This window comes from Opisthocomus hoazin, chromosome 12 (assembly GCF_030867145.1).
Source record: "Opisthocomus hoazin isolate bOpiHoa1 chromosome 12, bOpiHoa1.hap1, whole genome shotgun sequence".
In the NCBI taxonomy this organism is placed as follows: Eukaryota; Metazoa; Chordata; class Aves; order Opisthocomiformes; family Opisthocomidae; genus Opisthocomus; species Opisthocomus hoazin.
Genome location: NC_134425.1, coordinates 6,370,209 through 6,392,721, shown reverse-complemented (window position 1 = coordinate 6,392,721; position 22,513 = coordinate 6,370,209). Strand labels below are relative to the sequence as shown.

At 40.7% G+C, this 22,513-nt stretch overlaps 1 protein-coding gene across 1 annotated transcript; it reads right to left on the bottom strand.

The window, feature by feature from the left end:
- Window positions 1-248: 248 nt before the first annotated feature.
- Window positions 249-18,772, bottom strand: KCNG4 (potassium voltage-gated channel modifier subfamily G member 4). The gene is made up of 3 exons (XM_009945346.2): window positions 18,333-18,772; window positions 16,672-17,471; window positions 249-1,871 (listed from the first exon to the last, which is right to left on the bottom strand). Exons 2-3 carry the CDS (start codon window positions 17,419-17,421, stop codon window positions 1,086-1,088), a joined length of 1,536 nt encoding a protein of 511 aa, XP_009943648.1. The 5' UTR covers window positions 17,422-17,471; window positions 18,333-18,772; the 3' UTR covers window positions 249-1,085.
- Between the last annotated feature and the right edge of the window lie 3,741 nt (window positions 18,773-22,513).

Below are 22,513 nucleotides of genomic sequence, written 5' to 3'. Positions count from 1 at the left end.
AGCATCTAAAAGGTCGAATTGTAAAAGATCATCTAGACTATCCCATGCAGCAGCATTGTGGACTTCTGTGTAGTCCTATCACTTTCTTCTGGCTGTACTTGGATATCCCAAAAGGGACATCTTCCATTTGCATTAGGAAATCACTCCCGCTGCCTCTCTGGCAATCATTCACCTCATTCTTTACTATCTATACCCTTGGATACTTCTGAGCTATTAGCTCATTTTCAATAACTCTATTTTTTTATCTTTCTTCCAGAGAAGCCATCACCATTCAGTGAAAAAGATAACACCAACTCTTTTTAATGTCAATAAGCTTGGGGGTTTTTATTCCTCATTATTTTTATTCCTCATTATTATTTTAAATAAGTATATGAAAAAAGTTTGAAAACTTTTGCTGTCTAGTATGAAATGTTTACAGTTTGCAGACTGTAACTGCATTTCAAGCAAATTCTCTTGCAAACACTATGTATTTTATACAATAGCAGTGCAATTTGTTACTTATAAGTTGATCATCTGGCTACAGGCAAACTTTGAAAGCTTTCACATACAGTGCTTTTATTTTAAGCTTACTAGTGACTTTAGATACAGAATTCAGATTTGTGTCGAGGCTTCTTCTGTATGCCTGGTGGATGAGCATTGTATGAACAACACTGGTGCGTAGCCCTGAAAGAAGCCATTCGAATACTTGGCTCAAGATGTGCATTGCAAGACCCTTGGAAACTCAAAGGCAAGTAAAATAACAAGCGTATACAATTGTATTTGTGCCAACAGAAGCTGTTTTGTTTGTTACTTGTTTGATATTAGGCATTCAGCAAGATACATGACTGGCAGAAACGTAGTCTTATTAGTCATAGAGAAGAATGAATATTTATTATTGAATGAACTCTGACTTTTGACATTCTCAAAATCTCCAGCTCCATGATGATGTGTTGGAGCTAGCTGTGTTGGCTTGACTGCTTGTTACACCTATGCTGGCAGAGAAAAATAGCATTGTAACCTATGTTGTTGCTTAGCTTTGTGTATTGTGTCGACACACATGTGTGTATATTTCTATTCCTGTGCTTGGGAATGTCTTACAACCCAACTTAGTTCCCTGTGTAAATGTATTTGATTGGTGATGCTTGATCCTCCAGGATCAAGCTGTCTGTCTCGTTGAAGGTATCACTTTCACCAGAGTTATTGGCATTTTTTACTCTGGTTAGCCGAGACTGCAGTCGTTCATGTTCTTTTCTCAGCTCCGAGTAGGAATGGGAGAAAGTGTGGAATATTGATGTTGCAGGAAAAGACATGATGAGGATCCCACTGAGGATGCTGCTCAGAGCCACCATCTGGCCTGGGACACTCCGTGGTACCATATCTCCATACCCCACAGTGGTCATTGAAATGATAGCCCACCAGTAAGAAGCAGGTATGCTTGTAAATTCAAGCACCTTCCCAGATTCATTCTCGGCGAGATAGACCAAAGGAGAAAACAGAGTGACAGCCACGCATAAGAAGAGTAAAAGCAGGCCAAATTCTCGTGTGCATCTCCGAACTGTGAGGCCCAAAGTCTGCAAACCCAAGGAGTGCCGGGCAAGGCGCATTACGTACAAGATCCTCAAGGCACGTAAAACCCGTAGCACCAAACCAACCTTCTCCAAATATGTGTTGCTGCTTGGTCTGTCATCCTCCTCGTTTGAGTCATCCTCTGAGAAGATGAGGGAAACGTAATAGGGTGAAATAGCCAAGAAGTCAATGATATTTAGGGGTCCTTTGAAGAACTGACACTTGCTCCTTGCCTGAATGAATCGGAGGCAGAATTCCAGGGAAAACCAAGCCACACAGATGGTCTCTATGATGAAGATGTAATAGCACTTCTGGGAACACTCGCCCTGACACAAAACAGAAAGAGGATTAAATAAAAAAACAGTCTGTGAACCAGCATCCAAAAACACTAAGGAAGAAGCACTATGTAGCTGCTTGGGTCACTGGTATCAGAAATGAACAAATCCCAACTAGCAGGTAGTTGTATGGCAGCCATCTTTCAATGGTGTATAGACAATAATGAGCACATGAAACACTGAATGAACTTATGTATCTACTTGTTTATTTTTATTGTATTGCTTCTTCCAGTCTAAATGAATGAAATTCGTCTCTGTATAAAATCTTGGCATGCCGGCTGCAAGTCCCGAAGAAGTCCAACTTTCTGCTCTCAAACAGAAGTTAATTTAAACTTGACTGGTTTATAAGCCTTTAGAAAAAATCAGTCTCTTCAAAAGAAAGATTAATGTTTCAAAGTCTCTGTAAACCCCTGGTGCTGTTCAGTGCATGGTGCTTTCACAAATGCTTTGTACTCTGGTATAATTAAAAGTGGTTCAGAGATATTAAGTCATTTGGATCCTTAGCTCAGTTATGCTACATATAAATCTTGTTTCTTTCTCTACATGCAAATGTTTTAATCTAAAGGAAAATAAATACCCACCCAGTAGGTGAGACTTGCCTTGTAGAATCCTCTCTCAGTATTAAGGCCACATGCTACAAGCAGTATTTTCTTGGGTTTGTTATCAAAAGCATTGCTTTAGTTGAACTACTTTGGATTCACATGTTTTTGTTTTCCTGAGCTGAGCTTAAAAAATGAAACTTCTTTTGGCCTATTCCAGTAGAAGAAAGAGGCAAACATAAGTTAACCTGTAATTATTTGTGTAAGCAAGAGACTGAATTGAGCTTTGTCCTTTAGTGACGGGCAGCCACTAGGCTACACCCACCCAAGGAGCGAGCGAAGAGGTGGGCACATCAGTTACAGGGCCTGAGGTATGCGCACTGCCTCCTTCACAGGCACAGCATCTGCTGACTGTATTCCACCTGGCAGATGATAAACCAGGTCCTGCCACCATTTTTTGCCTTGCAGAAGATAAGAAATAGTAACGAAAGCAGCATGTACTGCGTAGCAGCTGAACACCTGCCCCTGAAAGGAACACGTTTTTAAATACTGGTGTCACTGCTTGCTGACACACCCTGTCCATCCTATTGATAAATACATTCCTGTACCTGTACAGAGAATTAATATGTTCTTATGAAACCTGGTCTTGTGAGTTGACTAACTGTTTTTTTTGCTTTTAAGCATTGTATATAAGTTTATTGAAGAATGCCACTGAACAGGTACTTGTATGATATTTTCATAGTGACATGCTGCTACTTACATTAAGTTCTTACATCAGTTCAAGTAAACTGGAGTCTTTCATGGACTCTGTCTGACTTTGAAGCAGCCTTGTGTGCTTTGCTGAGCACATTGTCAGAACACTGGAATATGAAGTGCACAGGGTTTGAATTTTTGGTGCAGCTGAGGAATCTCAGCTATAACTGGGAACCAGGGAAAGGGATTGACTAGTATTGCAACCCTTTTAATTTCTCAGACTATAGCTTGTCACGGCATGTTCCAGAAAACCCAAACGTAGAAGGTGGTAATTTCATTTTAGATTTTTAAGCTACTTGAAAGTTAACATTTAGCAAACAGCTCTTTCCAGCTACAACTTTGGTACATGAAGACTTAGCAAGGTTAAAGAGTCTTCTTGTATTCTTGCTGAACAAGGACTTGCATCTCTGAGATGTTCACAACTGCAGAGGATCAAGCAGAACGAGGGATGATGAAGGAGGATCTGTGCAGAGGAAGAACCTGCTTTTGGGAGAGTAGAGTGGCCATGTGTTGTCACCAACACAAGCAGGAATAACTGCAGACCCTTGTTTCGTGAAAGGCTTTTTTGTAACTGCTGCAGACTGAAGTCAGGGCTGCTGGATGCATCATTCCTGGTAGCCTGTCTCTGAAATTCAGCTATCTAGAGGAATAGTTCCTCATGCAACCTTATCCATTCTCAGCCAAATTTCATGAGCAATATTGATTAAAAACATCATGGGAAACACATACGTGTACTACTAATTAAACTTACTGTCAATATTCAGTTACCCCCTGCATTGGAATGCTATGTTGGTTTTTTAGAGTGTCCCCTGGGATAGAATTACTGCTGTTCTTGGGAGTAGCAAGTCTTTTTGTTCAGGCAGTGTTTATATTGTTGGCTATCTGAGGTTCACCAGGTAAAATGGTAATTTATCACTTACATGTATGTTTTATGCTGTGTAACCCTCAGAACAATTTAGCTCTGTAGCACAATTTGGGTTTTTTTCCTCTTTCTGCACAGGAGGCTGTCAAGATCATAATTTGTCTCTTAAAGTAAACATTGCAGAAGGTAATGGAGACTTGTTCCTGCTAGAGTTATGCGTACAGCATCAGGTTATAGCTCCATTTGAAGTCATTGCCATGGCAGTGCCTAGAGTGTATTGATCTTTGCAGAACTGCTGACTTGGCTTGATGAGATTGCTTGCAATCAGCAGTTGTGTTAGGCAGTGTTCACCTTTTCTTGAGTTGTAAATTATTTGTACAGTGCAACCTGGACTCTGCACAGACCTGCCTGTGGTCACTCTAGTGAAGGGGCCTGTGAATTACTCATTGTTCCCATCACAATTTATTTTATTTTTTGTTAACTGGGCTGAGTTTTTCAGTACATCTGTCATTTACCTTTGTACATTTACAGGTGACATTTCTCGCAGATCATCATATAGCTTTCACTGTTCCTTCCTTGGAAAATACAAGATAAGAAACTTTGTTTGCTGGAAGATTTAACCATTAAGAACTCGGGTGTCTTTTGAATTGAGTGTGAAATTTCAAGGTGTAAGCATTGTAAGGACTGGTTGGGAGATTTTTTTCTTCTCACCATCCTCAGTTGCCTCATTATTCCCCGTAGAAGGTTATATATATTTAGAGAAAGCGATTTGTGTAGTCAGCTTCATAAATGCATATTTCATTTTTCAGAAGAGCATTCTTCAAACCAAACTTTTCAGGAATGTTGTTGTGCACATTATTTTTCCTTTGTGCATAGTTATGGATGTAAAGGATAGTGAGTTCTCCCCTGTTAGCACACTTTGTCTTTTTTATGTACTTTGCAGAAGACAGTTCAGAAATGTTTACATACGGTTCAAACCACAGTCCCCTTTGCTGCAGCAAACAAAAGAATGACAGTATCACAGTCTCTGGCACTGTGACTAATGCAGAGAATTCCATACTTCATGTTTTTCAGAAGAGACAGAAAACGAAGGATGTGTTTGCTTCAGGCATGTCTACACCACGTGAAGGCATGCAGCAAAACCAGCCCTGTGTCTCTGAGGGAACTGATTTATCCATGCAGCACAGCAGTTCTGTATGGAGATGACTAACTCAACCCCTAGAAATAATGCAGCTGGGCTACCGTCTCGCAGCAGGGCCATTTCACTCCATTACATAGTGTAGATGTAGTGTGACTTAGTCAATCCATATACAACATCTGCCAGAAACTTCCAAGCCTCTTTCTCTGCCTGTCTGCTTATTTCTGACTCCAGTGTTTAGAAAGAAAATGTAAGATTCTGGCTTCATGGGATTTAATGAATCATAGAAAGTTTTGGGTCGAAGGGACCCCTAGAGGTCTCTAGTCCAACCCCCCAGCAGCAAGCAGGGACACCACTAACTAGATCAGGTTGCTCAGAGCCCTGTCCAACCTGGTCTTGAATGTTTCCAGGGATGGGGCCTCCACCACCTCTCTGGGCAACCCGTTCCAGTGTTTCACCACCCTCATTGTAAAGAATTTCTTCCTTATATCCAGCCTAAACCTACCCTGTTTTAGTTTAAAACCATTACCCCTCGTCCTGTCACTGTTGTCTCTACTAAAAAGTTTGTCCCCATCTTTCCTATAGGCTCCCCTTAAGTACTGGAAGGCTGCAATCAGGTCTCCCCACAGCCTTCTCTTCTCCAGGCTGAACAAGCCCAACTCTCTCAGCCTGTCCTCATAGGAGAGGTGCTCCAGCCCTCGAATCATTTTTGTAGCCCTCCTTTGGAGGCGCTCCAACAGTTCCATGTCCTTCTTGTGCTGAGGTCTCCAGAGCTGAACGCAGTACTCCAGGTGAGGTCTCACCAGAGCAGAGTAGAGGGGCAGAATCACCTCTCTCAACCTGCTGGCCATGCTTCTCTTGATGCATTCTTAATGAGAATGTGCTAATTGATTTAACCTTGGGGGATAAATTTAATCCAGTGAGTTTGTACGTTATTTTATTATAGAAATAATATGTATATGTAATACATGTGACACGGTCAGTCGTTTTGAAGATTCTTGATCATTTTGAACATCCTTGATGATTTTAGACCCCAGAGTGCTTTCTGTTCCACTTAAAATTGTTGTCCAAATAGCAGGCAGTATAACACACCAACTTCAAATACTACGTTCTTAACAAAATACGTATGCCTCTGTGTCAGTAGTAGATTTCAAATTTGCTGTTGTCACAGAATTCCCTTTAGATGTTAGTTACTTTCAGTGAACTGGCAAATTATGGGCCAAATAACCTGAGCCATGAAAGAGGTTTTTTTCATAAATGGCCAGTAAATATGTTCTGTGCCACAAGGGCATATATATTTCCTGCTTCTGAACAAAGCAAACACATTTGGGAAATTCTAGTGATCATTGCCTGCCAGCACAAAGCACAACAAACAACTCCCTCACTTCACCTCGCCATTAACTAGAGCAGAATTCTGAGCTTTTATTTTGAGATCTTTCAGTCAAATTTGTCACTGACTTCTTTCTCCTCCTGACTGCATTTTCATATCCAAAGGACCATGGTGTAGTAGAACCTATAAAAGCTCCAAGCTAGTATGGTGTTGACTGTGAACATGAGGGGAAGATGAGGTTTTATTTATATTATTTTAGGTGGGCTTTTTCAACAAAACCTCTCACATGTTTTACACTACTGTAGTGTCATTCCGTACTCAAACTATCATAGACTCTGACGGGAGAACAGTTTATCACAAAGCCAGTGGTGAGTGGGTATCTAACTCTTTATACTTTATTCATCCTGCAGATTTACTTTGGAACAATTCAAGAATTTATTGGGATTTATGGAACTTGTCTCTAGCTGAAATTCTACAACGTATAGTATAAATGTAATAAAATGAGTGCCTGGTATTGATCTTGCATACGAAAAGAGCATTTGGCTCAGCAATGAAGGAAACAATATTTTGTATGTAAAAAGATAATATACTGAGCCTGATGCCTGAAATATTGAGTGATTTCTTAAATTTATAAACCACCTCAAAGAAGCAAAGTGGCGGTTTCAAACTTCTGTTCCACCAGAGATAATAAGCAATTCATGCTTCATTATTGCCTTCTGCTGTGTAAGGCAGTGGCTCATTTCCTGGGTTCTCTTGTGCATTGGAATGTTTATAGTCTTACAGTAAAATTGCTCATTTTAGGATACTTCTATTAACTTCTCTTTAGATGTGAAAAAGAGCTTATAAGAAAATACAAGAACAGCAGTACTGAGTCTGGTTAGCCCAGTGCCCTATTCCAGCAGCCTGAGAACACAGATGCCCAAGGCAAATCTCAAATTGAATTATGAAGTTTGGCCATTCTTTCATCTGATGCCCCCAAGCTCTACATCAGCAGTATGTACATATGTTGCTTATACAGCCTACTTATGAGAAAAGCAAAAAAACCCTAGCCAACCCAAGCCATTTGATGATTATTTGTGAAGCCAAGTTGATAAAAGTCCTTGAACCAAGCTAGATGTCATGACCAAACCACTGTATGCAAACACTGTTGTTCCCAGGGTACATTTGTGGAAACCATCTGGCTCATCATCATAAAACAAATAAGCAATGGACAGAAAGGATCTGAAGCCTCTTCCTGGCTAGATGCAGTGATTGCTTCTGAGTAAAGGCTGATGTGGTCGTCAGTCACCCGTGCTAAACAGTCAAAACAAAGCAGGGAAGGAACTCATAAAGCAATATGCTTGACTCTTCTTGATTCAGACGGAGTCCTAGAGGAGAGTTTCCTTAAACACAGGACCTGGACCTGCTTAGCATTCTGCACTGGACAGGCAGGCTGCCAGAACGTCATCTTTCACACCAGATACGTGCCTGGCAGCGTGGCTGATGCAAGGTCACAATTCACATCTGCTAAACTTACCCTGGCATGTCCAGATTTTGTTTGGCACATTTAAGTACAGCCGGTTACTGCTCCAGTCCTTCTCTCTGATCCACACACTGTTTTGTGGACAGAGGCCAGTGTCCACTGAAGTGGCAGCAGATGGGATCAGTCTGTAGTGGGGCTATCGACCTGCCTTCTGCCTGCTTGTGCTATCCAACACTTGGTAGAGAGGCTTATTTCAGCACGACTGCACTTCTTGCAGTCTGGCCTTTTGGCCCACTCAGAGAAAAAACATTCATGCCTCTGTGTGGAGGATTTAGAAGCAAAACTCACAGGAATTTCCCTCTCTAAGCCCAAGGTTGACATTTCCTGGGCAGGGTGCTGTTTTCCAGCCTTTTACCCTTCTCAAGGTTATACACGGGCACTGCATCCTGGTCTACAGCTTCTCTCCGGAGAGTTCCCTCTGCGGAAAAAAATACCAGCTAAGGTAATAGTGAAAAAACAAGCTTTTTTCCTTGCTGTTGCCTGCCCACAAATCCAAGGCGGTGAGTGTACAGGGTGAGGCTACAAGTCTAGAGTATAGTGAGGCCAGTCAAGACCTGAGTGTAGGGAACTGAGATACCTAACCAGCTCCCGGCTGTTCTTATCCCAGTTCACAGCAGGAAACGAACAGATGCAGGGGACAAATCCCTTTTGGCTGTAAAATGATGATTCAGTTACCAAGTGTTGTGCCAATCTGTGTTGCCTGCGCACCTGGAGCTGTGGGATCCCACTGCAGTGCTGCAGGTACTGCTGAATCACTGCGACCGCATTGCCGCTATTATTTGAATAATTACACTGTGCTCTGCTGAACCAAATGATGGTTAGGGAGAACTCGAATACCCTGTGTTATGGATCACTTCAGTTCTTGGATTTGTGGCTACAGACTGATGCAATAAAATCAAAAGGTTTACAGCCTGCGGAGAAAGAGACTGTAACCTGATTTACAGAATGATGAGCTTGTTAAAGGAGTGCTGCGTATTCTGATCACAGAATGATTTCCCACTCACTTTGCTTTATGGGAAAGAAGCCTGGACTTATGAAAACAATTACTACAGCTAGTACATTTGAGGAACCTAAACTGACATTGGGATTATATTAATGTGGACATTAGAAAGAAAATAGAAGGAAACTATTATCTCTGTAACCAACACATGATTATCTCCTCTGGGGCAGAAGTGTAACTTGAATAAAATATTTCAATTAACTTTTAAGCTAGAGTCCTTATTCTGCAAACACTGAGAGAATCAGTCTGAAGAATCTGAATTTGGTTTAAACAAATTGGTGACCCCAGAGTGTTTGTGTTAGGAGGAGATGTGGAAGTATTATCTTTTTCTTGTTTTTCTAGTAAAAAATTTAACAGACTTCATTTTGTAACTATGAAGAACAATATAGTCAAATGACAAGGTATTTATCTGGGACTTAGGAGGATGACCTTCAATTTCCAGTATTGCTGCTGGTCAAATCATTTGCCCTGTTACTCTTTCTTCTCTGCTGCTTTCCTCACTGCACTGTAAGCTCTCTGGAGCAGAAACTACTTGTTATTGTACCTGTGTAGTACAGGGTGTTCAGCAGGGTCCCAAATATGGTTGAATCTGTTACAACAGAAAATATTAGTGCTAAAATGAGGTGCTGACACTGTGGGAATAAACACAACGTAAGCAGTTCATAACCCTGATGCTGCAATGAAATTAGCAATTAGATTTGCTCAGAATTTAAATATCAGATTGTGAATTTGACTGCAGCAGTAGACTGAAGAGACCTCAAAGATTTCTATAATGTTCAAAGTGCAATTTCTGAAACACATACAAGTTTGTGTGGTTGTTTATTTTCAGTACTTGTTGCATTATTGCTACAAACTTGGAGGATGCATGGATTTCAGATAGCATTTTCCGTGGAGTGCCTCCCTCAGAGGCAGTACCCATCTTCCCAAAGAAGGCATTTGTTACGTTATCATCTGTGCTGAACCCTTTGAGATGAGTCGTGAGGAAAGCAAACAGGATTTTTCCCTATAGTAGGCATTACAAACTTGATAGCAGCAAAAGGGCGAAGGAAGCATGGTTCCCGGTGAGGGACACACACGCTGGCACATTGCGTAGTGGTTGGTTGACTGCCCGGTGCAGAGCAGTGAGAGCAGCTGGGTGTCCCCTCAGGACAGCATGCAAGGCCAGGAGACTTAGTGCTGTTGGGACACAGCCAAAACTGGATGAACATAAGGCAAACTAATAATGGCTAGTTGTGCTTTCTGAATATTGGACCTTGTACTGGCAGAGCCAGCTTTTGAAAACCATGCAGAATCCATTTACTCACTGGAGGGTCCAGACTTGCTAAAGAAAATTGTTTTCTGTGTCAGCAAGGGTAAGCAGACACACAGATGGTCAGCCGTGTCTACCACCCACTGGTGCCCCTCTTTGGTTATGCAGAGCAGGGCTTAAGTAATATGAATTTCATCAATGTTGTATGTGTTAGATTTAATGCTGAAATATGCAATTCTGTTTGTAGGTGCTTGGAAAACAGTTACTTATGATGTGAGACTGTGAAATCAGAGTCTGAACATAATGGTGCAATTTCAAGGTCAAAACTTTTGACGTTACTGGACAGATATGCAAACCTCAAAAAAAGGCAGATCCCATAAAACAATGATTTCTATATATAACAAAGTCCTAGGCTTGAATATTCTGATTTCTGTTGTTTCACGACTTCTTATCTCTTTCTTCAGTTGCTATTAATTTAACTAATTCAATCCACAAAGCAAAGAAGTTAGCTGGATTCTGCTGTGCTTAGTACACCTAGTAGACTGGGAGCTTTTTGGTGCCTCAGTGAAGCATATTTTCCTACTTTAAAGTGCTGCAATACTTTCATTGCTGATCAAAATGGTTAGAAGAAATCAGAATGGTACTAGATGACTAGATAATTTAGAAGAGTGAGTGTCCACAGTAAGTGCCCTGGTAAAAACCCAGAAAAACATACTGAGCAGATGCGATAAAACCAAAGCATATCCAGCTTTATTTTGTTTCAAGTAATTTGAAGTCATATGCATATACCAATATATTTATAGATAGGCATGTACACATACGCCTTTATAGTCTTACACTTTTAAATAAGCATGACAAGTGTTTCTAAAAGTCAGGATTTCATTAATCACTTTGCAATAGAGCAAGTCGGTCTGGGACATGCAGTGATGTGTGCTTGTGTTAGAAGGTAAGTTTGAACACAGAGTTACAGTGAAATCCCCCTGCGTTTCATATGCATATATTCTGAATAGTGCCCCACTTCATTAGTAGTACTCTGCACTAGTTGTTGATATTTTTCAGCAGGAATCATTTTGCCCTGGCTGATCAGCTGGAAAATTCTTTTTTGATCAATATTTAGACCCACTTATTTAAAAGCTATAAAAATGGTAGCCAGCAGTATCTGTCAAAATCTGGCTGTCATATGCAATTTACCAAAGGTGATTACTTCTAACAGTTGGCCAAATTACACTTTGATGAAGAGTCTTATCTTTGCAGGCTGTGTGAGCAGCAGAACTAGGGTTACACTCCTCTCCTTGACACTCTTGATATGAATTATTATCTCCTCCAGTCACTCGTAAGTTCTTCGGGTTTCGCTTTAATAAGTGCACTAGAGATGCTTAATGTTAACTGCAGATTGTGGGTAGGGTTGGAGCTTTGTGTTCGAATGTCTTTGTAATTTATTTAATAGCTTGAATGCTGAGGATATACCTCTTGCAAGCATATCTTCCCTTACTGAACTGGCTAGATACAAGTCAATGTGAATTTTTATAATTAGCTTATTTAGCTGTGGCAATCTTAACCCTGATGAAACAAATATCTTGTTTGATTTTCTTTTTCTTCATAGTAAGACCAATACATTGCTTTTCCCCATAAAGTAAAATTACTCCACTTTTAAAGAAAGTATGTTTCTCGGCAGTTTCCTCTAGTGTAAAAGCCAAATAGGCTGGGTTTAGTATCATAGTAGGATATGGGTTTAGGATCATAGTATCCCTGCTTCGGCGGGGGGGTTGGACTAGATGACCCACAGAGGTCCCTTCCAACCCCTACTATTCTGTGATTCTGTGATAGAGACAACATAAGCAACATCAAACACTGAAAAGCAGAAGTCAGGGCCTCCAGAATAATGGTGTAGAATGAAAAACTCATTTAAAAATGGTTCTATATATTAGATACTGGGTTCTTTTCCTCTGTTCATGTTTTCTGTATTCTCAGTGCAACAGAGACTAAAAATTTACTCTTTTAAAAAGAATTAGATTTTCACATAATCAAACAACCCCAGGAATGAGAGCTTTAAAAAAGCCAAGAAGTTTCAAGATAAAACCATTAGATCTGACAATACTGCTTGCAGCTTACGTCGGTTGTGTTTCATTAGGTTTTCTACAATACATGAAGCAATAACAAGCTTCTCAAGGACACTTAAGAGCAAATGCAAAAATTAGTAGTAACAAGGTCTGACCACTCACTGATCACCAGAGAATAGAGGGAGAACAGAGAATAGACATTTCCTTCTCTCTCAAACCACACTTACGTACAACATCATGTAAGTGTGATTAGATGGGAGCCCTCTAACTGGGGGAAAGTTATTTGGTTGTTACTGGTGCTGAGGGACAGGGAATGGAAATGTCTGGGGTTTCTTTTTCTTCTTTTTTTCCTCCTGACCTTGATTTGCTCACCTTCCTGAAGAAAAGACTTTCCTATATCCTTTCTCCTGAGTCATTTCTCTAGAGGTTGCCAATTTTAGGGACTCATTAAAAGAAATATCTCTTCCTGAAGAAAATCCCAAGAGTGCTTCAAAGCAGTCTCCGTGTCCAAGCTCTTCTGTGGTGGTTTGATTCTGTAGTGCTCTGGTATAATGATGTTTTTCTCCTTTGAGTTAGGTGCACTAAGCATGACTCTTTCAGTTACACCTCTTGGATCCTGATTGTAACCGTATGTGGGACTGGGGCTTTCGAGGGACTTTGATGGGACTTTTGCCTTGTCTCTAGTGGGATGATCTTAATTCCTCCATTTGAGGGAAATACTGGTAGATTTTGTCACTTCAGCTGTCTTATCCTAGATGTGTGGTCTCTGATTCAGATTTGCAATTCTCTCAGGCTACCCATTCAGATCAATAATAAACAGAGTTCCTCACTGCCAAATATGCCTTTTTTTCTGTCTCTGCATACACAAGTGCCTTGATTACTACATTTTGGTGATACTATATTTGCTTTCTTACTGAAGACAGTTTGCTCTCTATCATAAAGAACAGATGCAAATATCCTAGCTAAGGATGTATTGCCATTGGAGGATGTGACATTTCAGTTGGTTTATGCCCAGATAACATAATTTGCTACTGAGTCCTCTTTCCTTAGCATCATGTGTGATAAATCCTTTTGTAAATCTGTTTCATGGTCAGACTTAAACCTGAGATCACTAGAGCTATACATTTACTGCTCTAGAGTTTTCCTGAACTTTTGGCCTCCTTCGCCTGGGGCTGTTCCCTCTGGGTTGGGATTCATGGCAGGTGCGTATGTGGTGTTACGGAACTGTGGTTTTCTTTCCTGTCTCTAATGAGGAGGTTCCTAAATGTCATTTGACATATCCTAGAGTGTGTGCATGGTATCAATTATAATAACTAGTTCTTTATTTCACTTTCAGCTGTATTCCTACCTTTAAGCTATCCCTCCCCTCCCGTTTCTGCTGCCCACAGAGATGGCTCCTTCCCTCCCCTCTGGTTGCCAGGGTGACCGGGCTTCCCTGATGCGGATGCTCTTGCGTTGGCTGCTTGCCATCCCTCTCCGAGGCTGGAGTTTTCACTTTCCCTTGGATGGTGAGGACTCCTGTTTGCTCTTCTGCCTGCCCAGGCAGCTATTCTCGCTTCAAAGCAGACCTGGTTTAGCAACTACTAAAAGGACAAATGATTTTAAGGTGCCTGCAGGGTGGGATCAGCCAAGCCTCTGAGTGAAGTGGAAGTCACCTTGCATTATTTTTCCTTTTTTTTTTGACTCTGTTCCTTCTTGAGCTGGAGTCCAGCCAGTTCTCACTCTTTTAATGTGGCTGTGATGACAACAAAAAGGACCTTAGAGTGGTACATATGCAGCAGAGGTAAAGCCTTTTTTACTTGTATTTCAGAATGGATAAATTCAATTTCCAGTGTTAGTAACATTGGAAAATGGATCGTTGCAGTTCTTGTAAGCACATTTACGCATAGAGGTTTTGCCAAGCTTTAACTCAGGAATGAATAAACCTCAGGATGGGGCATCTTTGAGTTCAGGTGTGGAATTACAGGTTGCTCAGAAACTTTACTGAAGGAATTTGACTGCTTTTTGTCACTGAGCAAACAGATATCGTGTGATCTTTATGTTCAGCCCAAAGAACCAAAATTTCAGATTCTGCATGCCTGTCCCAGGTTGCTGGTAAATGTGGCCCCATCTTGGAATCAATTTCAGAGGTCAGCCAGTGAACAATTTTGAGTTACAGATCAACGCAGAGTTGCAATTTGCCTGGGTATGACTCAGCCGCAACCAAGAAGTAGTATTTTTAGTCAGTTAAGTTCTCTGAGTAATTTGTCCAGTTCTAGCTAAAATGTTCTTTTGAGATCCCAGTAAGACAATCTGGTGTTGCAGGCTAAGAATTTAGGGATGGAAATTGAGGGAATTTTCCATCCCTAGGATTGGAAAAACTACTATTTAGTAGTTCATATTCTCTGCTTTTCCACAAGGCATGAGTATTTTGTCTCATATATTCCCCTGTGTTTTCTCTGGTATAATGTTAAGTTATTCAAATAATAAGACTTTCAGTACTCTGTTCTATGCTCCTGGGACACAATGACAAAGTGCATTAGACTGGTGCTGTAAGTGTAAATTGTGTAATGTTGCCAAATATTTGGACAAATGTGGTCCTCTCCTCTGCACTTTAAACATTCCTGCTTGTGAGCTTGTTTCAATCCAGTTTTCTAGTTTTTTAAATTAGTGATATATATGCAAATCTCTAAGTAGTAATGTCATCTGTGCTTTGTAGGAAATCCAGGAAGAGCAGCTACACTGCAGCTAGCAGATATAACCCTCAATATGCTTCCCTGTCTACCATACGGTTAATTATTTTTAAAACACACAACACATTACATCTAGCTGAGCTCTGAAACATTATGTGCTTGTTCTTTTGCATGAAAAGTATTTATAAAAGCTTTTCTGCAGTGGTTGAGAAATTAAGATAAAATGCATCGGGTTACTTCCATTAACAAAGTTAGTAGGAAGCACTTGCTAGAGCAGAGTTTGTAATATTTTTACATCTAGCTGTGAGAACGATGTTCTATATTTAAAGCACTCCCTTGGAAGAAGCATTGGAACCATGTTACAGTTTTTGCTGCCAAAAGTAATAGCTACAAAAGGCTGGAAGATCACCAGACTTATTACTGAAAGGTGTTAGTCTTCCTATGCAAAAGTAAGTTAATATTCAAGGGGTTAAACGGAACAGGGAATGATCTTAAATTTCAGCCTTCTGTGTAGTCCTTGGTCTTACTCAAAGACATCAAATATCGTGACATAACTTCATCATGACTGTGCTGCTTTGAATTACTGATTTTTGTATAGTGCTCGCCATTCTGTGCTGTAAATGTAAAAAGGGCTTCAGCATAGAATACTCTGAAGAGTGTCTTGCCTTGTAGCAGTTGTTGGGGCAGGGAGTCTATTTGACCTGAATTTCCTCAACACTTTTGGAAGGTAAGTTTGAGAATGAAGTGCAGGATTCATTAAAGAAATTAGTCGAGGTTATTTGATAAATTTGGACATTACTACATCTGAAATAACTTTGGATTGTTACTTTCCTCAGTTTCATTATTAGAATAACAAATCTTTAAAATTCTGACTTATTCACAACAATATTATAAAGAAGATCCTTCATGTGTGATACAGGGTTGATTTAGATGTACCAAATGACTGTCAATTACTTACTTGAAAAGGTTTAAATGCAGTTAGTAGTTCAGCTAGGATTTGGCATTACTCCTACAATATGTACATATATATGTGGGCAAATACAGAATTCTGTCAGCATGGAATTATGATTTTGGAAGCACAGCTTTAAGTATCAGTATCTGCAAAAATAGTTCACGTATCTCTCATCCTTTAATCTTTACACAACTATTGAAATGTAACATTATTCTGAAGGAAAAGTTAATGAATATTTTTTCCTCTTTAAAGATTTGACTTCGTTATCACAAGGGAAGACACTTGGCTATTATGAAAAGTAAAGATGTCAGAGGAAAAAATTTCTTTAGCTGATGTGTCCAAACTAGAGACTGCTTGTAAGTGAAGAGCATGTTGAAAACTCCATAATGTGAGTTTGTGAGTCTCAGTGCTAACAAGTTAATATCACTTACACTAGCAACTGCTTAAGAAGGAAGAACAATGCTGTATTAGAGAGCTGCAGTAGCTATTCTGTTTAGTAGTTGTTTCCTGTATTTTAGCTGACAAGTTGTAAAATAGAAATTTAAGCCATTGTTGCATTTTCAGTTATAGACCATTTCATTACCAGCGACAGTTTTGAGCCTCATTGCTATGGATTTTTTGTATCTTTTTTATCTTTTTAATGATGCAAACCTAGTAAGACAGACAATTTTCTTTTAATTCTGTAGGTATACCAGTTAAAAAGGATTGACTTACCCTGTCTTCTTCAGCTCTTAAGTCTGGCATTGTGCTAACACAAAGGCTTATAGCTGTGGTGGCCACAAAGAGAATGGAGAGACAAGCAAAGACTTTGCCTGGGAGTCCTGACTGGGGATTTTCTACCATATCTCTGAGTTTGTTCATAAACTGTCCAAATTTTGTTTTCTCGTCCAAGACACATGTAGCTTCTTTGCTCCTTCGGAGGTCCTCTTCTTTGCGTATCTCAGCCAACTCTTGCAATTTTTGAAATAGTTTTCGAAAGCAGCAGTTCTCCAGGTTGGATTCCTCAATCCCCCAGTATGTCAGCTCCTCCTGAAAAGACAAGGCACACATGTCTCGTAAGAGCATCAGCTTCCCTGCTGCTAGAAAGCTGACAATCATCCCAAAAGCATTGGGGTTCCTGTCAAAGAAGAACTCATGGGTGTCTTCATCGTAATCGTCACACAGCTGAATTATTTCTTCATAACTGCTGCAAAACTTAAGTTTGCTCAGTCTGGTCAGGGGAAATTCATCTAAAGTACTCCAAGGTAGCAGGTACTTGATGCCTCCAACATTTATCATGATCTCTGTCTTTAGATCAACTGCAGAGACTTGATCAGGATGATAAATCCTCCTGGCTTTTTGGTAATGGACCCCTTTGACAGAAGGGGTTTCAACGGAGACAGGAAAGAAGTGGCTCAAGGAATTACATGACGTGTAGCTAATGTTACTATAGTCTTGGTCACTGCCTCCGGAGAGAATAGGCATCTCTAAGAGTTCTCACTGGGACATCCGAAATGGCATCAGAGCAGGGTTATCTGTCAGCCAAAAGATACAGGAAGGAGGAGAAAACATAGTAGAGGTTATTGAAAGAGAAAAGGTGTTTCAGGTTACTTTCCTAAATCACAAAATTCACGAGTGCCTGATTTTTAAGTAAAAGTCACCTCTATGCTTCTTCCTGAAATCTGCAGCCTGTGAGTGCAATTTGCTTTGCAGCCTCATTGGTTGTCTGGCAACAGCCAGACACAGAGGAGAGCTAAAGCCTCATTCATAATTATCGCGAAGAGTCGGATGTCTGCAAATCCAAATGTGAACAGATCAGTCTCTTCTCCCAGCATATCTTGGTCGTCATTAGATCGTTGTATTTTCCTGTGGTTATCGTTTTGCGTTCTTGTTTCGATAAACCCTTAAACACATGCTAACTCAACTAAGCTGCTTAATAGTTTATTAGAGTGGTCAATTCCTTGCCATCAGCTGGGTGCAAAGTTCCCAATTGCTTTAACTTGAACATTCAGATTGCAATTCCTCTTCCTTTCACTGCACGCCTGTTTTGCATGCCTCTCGGGGGTATTGCAGGGATTAGCTAGTAGATGCTTGTAAAATGCCTTAAGAGGTAAAGTGCTGTATAAATGATGACTATTCTTATCAACGGTGTTTCATGTCACTCCAAATTCCTGAGAAGGTACTGGGAACGTTTGCCCACCCTGGAGAAAACTTTGTTACATGGACAGAAAGCTCGGGGGGGGGGGGGAAGTAATTGAAAGACGCCCCCCCTTCACTTCCCCCCTTCAGGAACAGACCCCTGGTTTTGTTCATAATCTCGAAAGATTCAAAGGTATTTGTTACCCCAAGTCAGTGAACTGCAAAAATTGCAAGGAAACTTCCCCGAAGTTACTTACCACCGCGCCACGGGCTGCTGCCCCGTGCCTGGCTTCCCCGCAGGTGAAGTACACATGCCGCAAACTGATCAGCTCTCCTCTGAGTTACAATCCAGCAGAAAGACCTGGGGATATTTTACAGTATTGATTACACAGAAAATCACTATAGCGCTCTGGAGATTGCAGTCTCTTTCTGCTTTCTCTGCTTCTTCCCTGGAAGGGGAAAATATTCATACGTGTTCATGTAATATATGTTGTACTAATAGGTCCTTTGCAAAGGAGACAGTATCCTAAGTGGCAGCTCCTCTTCTGGACTCCTGGGGCTTCCTGATGAAATAAGCTGAGTGAGAGCTGGTGGATCCTGCGCTCTCCCTGTCTCTCCTCTGTTTCCCTTGGGACTGTCAGTGTGGTCCTGGAAGAGGAGGGGAGAGGGAGGGGGGAAGGGCTTAGAAATAATCTCTCCAGCATCCCTCCGTCTATTCAGCAGGCATCAGGCAGCTACTGGTAAGAACACGGAGTACAAGGACAGTCTCCGACTAACGAGGTTTAATAATAAGTAAATTCTGGCAAACCTACTTAATAAAACAATTTCAATCTCTGTTAACTCCTTCCGTTGCAGTCATACCACAGTTGCTTTCTCTGGAGACACCAGTCAAATTCCTTAGGAGCATTTTCCACATCCTTCATCCCTCTTGAAACTGGGATTTGCTCTTAAATGCCCCTAGATGGAGAGGGATGTTTGTTGGGTCCATGAATGTTGGGCCTCAGCATGCCTGTGACTATTAGGAAAGTGCTTTCCTCCCATAAAAGAAAAGGTCTCTGTCTTGCAAAAAATAGGTGCTGAGCACTCTCTTTTCTGGATCTGCAGTGCTTTTCCAACAGCCAAGAACTTTTTCCTCTCTTCTTTCCAGGTGATGGGAAATGAAATATAATCCTCTTCTCACTTTTCTCATACAAGGCTGTAGGGGGGTGAGCTTGCTGTAATGCTTTTGGTTCTCTCTTAGGCTGCCTTGGTCTAAAGTTGGGATAACATGGATTTGACCCAAATTATGCTTTTTTGGCCTCAGTCAGAGAGTTCAAGAAACCTACGATCAGATCCTATTGACGAGTACCCTCTGTGGTACTCCCAAATGCAGTAAAAAATGCCTTAGCTTACATCTATACCCAGTGTGGCTGAAAGCACTGAAGCTGAATCCTATTACCAGAGGTGTGTGTGGATCTGCAGGATTTACATGTCCCACCGTGAGTATGAAGGTCGTGTGGAGAAGTGTGATGAGCTTGGATCACAGAGCTGCTTTTCTGCCATTTGCGCACTAGGTGTAAGGTGCAGGTGGTGCCCCATGCTTGCATGGTGCTACTTACCCTTGTAACGTACGTGGGACTTGCGCGCTGCTGAGCTGAAGTGCCTCAGAAGTGGATGCTGCAGCTGTTTATCAGTGCTGAGCAATGCTACGGCAAAATCTAGCCTTTGCTAATTGGACTTTCTGGTGCATCTCTCTTGGCCCATGTGGAGCCTGGAAGATTAACTTCTTATCAGGCTTCACCACTGGGGTTTTCACTCAAGTTCTAATTATGCCATCCACAGAGAAAGACCAGATAGATGCCTGAAGGCAACTGAGTTCTGGGAGCATAGCTCAAAATCACTTAAATCCTACCACCTTTGTGCAAGATGCAGTTTGTTCTGCCTATCAGTCTTTCTTATGGATTATTTTTGCAAAGAAAGAGCAAACCTATTCTAATTAACTTTTGATGGATTGTTTCACAAAAGGATAAAACTAATTAGCATTTCCTTCTTACCTTGTGAAGCCCTTGTGTGGCGTTGTTAAAGTTTATATTTCTGAAACCAGCTGACAGGAAGGTGAATAAATCCAAAACAATGTGTAAATATTGTATATAATTGAGTAATTCAAGTATTATACTTATTTATCAATAAATACATATATGCTAATGCTTAAGACTTCCAATACTAGGCACCCTAATATTTGCTTTACTGGGATCTGCAGCAGTGTCTGTAGCTGAATCAGGACCTCACTGCCAGCAAGAACCATACAGATGTCTGTCAGTCCTTAAGAGTCATCTGTCTTGGTAAATGAGACAGAGAAAGGATAGAAATATTTTTATTTTAATTTTATTAAAGGGGTATGAAGGCACGGAAGAGAGAACTACTTTATTTGGTGTCTGAGGAAGCCAGGCCCTGAACCCAGCTCTGAAGATCTTAAACATGTAACTTACCCCGAAAGCTGTCCTTCCAACCTGGCCAGTCTCTCCCTTCTGCTCTCGTGGACCCTACTACTGTGTCTGCAAAGATCCTCCTTGGTAGCAGAGTATCTAAAACTATTAATGCTGACGGCACAGGTTGCTATCTCTCCGCGGGTGGGAAAGGCATACTTCCTGGCTCAATTTGAACCTCTGCTGACTTTTTTCCCCCACCTTTTTTTTCGTTTTTCATAACTACTGCTCTAGTCTTCCTGTTAAATTCCATTTGGATTTGCCTTATTCAGTGTGACGTTCATAATCTTTATTCTCTTTTCTTGTTCTCTATTTCCCTTACAGTTTCTGGAATTGCTCTCTTCTTGCTCCTCAGCCATCTGGTCATATCAACTTCTTTTACATGCCTTAAATGCTGTTTCCATATGTTTAGTTTATTTGTTGACATGAATGATATTCCTGTCTCCTCCCTGTTGTTTCCCCTCTGATGTTGTTTTGCCATTCTACTGTAATTTGGTTTAGACTTGTCTCTTGCATCCCCTTCATACAACAAGGGCAACGTGCTATTGCTGAGAGGAAAGCTGAGCAGAAGAGGTAGTTCTTACCCAGATGGCTCCGGCGACAAAGTGATTGCACACTGTTGTACAGCTTGCTCTCAGCTGGACTAAACTTAGCCAAGCTAACCAAAGTTAAATCTTCAGTCTAGGCTGTATGGTGTTTGATGTGAAACTCTTACTGAATTCAAATTCAAACACACAGACCAGAGATCTACTAGGCTGGCTTGAAACCTTGTGGGTATGATGGTGCAGTTATCAAATCCCTGTGACATGCAGAGGACAATCTGGTAAGAGACATCCATTACACTGAGAAGATTTTTCTTAGTTCAGTAATGAAATCACTCACAGGGCTAGTATTTAGATATTGATAATAGTTAAATGCTGTAGAAAATGGGAAATCCAGTGAATGTCACTGGCTTTAATAGCCTGCTTACCTGTGATTTCATCTCCTGTGTTTTGTTCTCTGTAATTATGCCAGAATCCTGTATCAGGCAGCAGATACATACAGAGTATAGATTTACAGAAGCAAGCACCTTTTTTCACAAAGCACATAATAAAACTGTAGAATTTATTGGCTCATGATGTTGTGATAGCCAAACGTGTAAAGTATTCAGGAAAGGACTGAGAAAATTTATTATCTACGTGGTAGATCCAACATCTGGCATGGCAAGTCAGTAACCCACATATTGCTGGGACGCAGGAAGATATTTTACCACAATGTATACGCTTGCCCTCTTCTGGTTTTTCCTAGATTTTTGATAGAAGATGTAGATGGGGGCTGCAAAGAACCTGGTGTGACCCTGTGGAGATGTTCTTATGCTGAGAAACCTGAGGAGGGTGGCCTAGGCTCTACTAGTTTGGTCATGCCTTTCTGGGTTGGTCATGCACCACTTACCTGAGAGTATTGCTCTGTCAGAACAGCAAAAAACAGCTGAAGACGAAACTCTCATTATATATGTATATGCATGTATATATATTCAAGACTAATAATGTCTGTATGTAATGGGCAATCTCACAGAGAGGTAGACTGTACATTCTGAAATTGTATGGTCTTGCAGGTCTTCCAATCATTCTGCTGGGAACAGGCATGTAATTTAATAAAGGCACTGCTGTCAATCTTCCTTCCTTCCCAATCTGGCTTTTTGTAATGCTTAAATATAATACAAAAATAATTACTTTGCCTGGCATCTATAACAGAAGATGCATTTCAGGCTTTTAAAGACAGAGAGAAAACAAAAAAATAAATCAAAATAATTATTTAAGGATATATGAATGCACTGAAAAAGAGGAGAAAAAATAATAAGAAAAGAAATTTGTTTGAATAACCTCTACTGTCTTCATTCGTTGGCTTAGAAATTAGCCCAGTGCTGAATCTTCAGTTGGTGCAATTTCACCACAAAATTATTGGATGTTGTGTCTTTTCTCAATTGAGTGTAC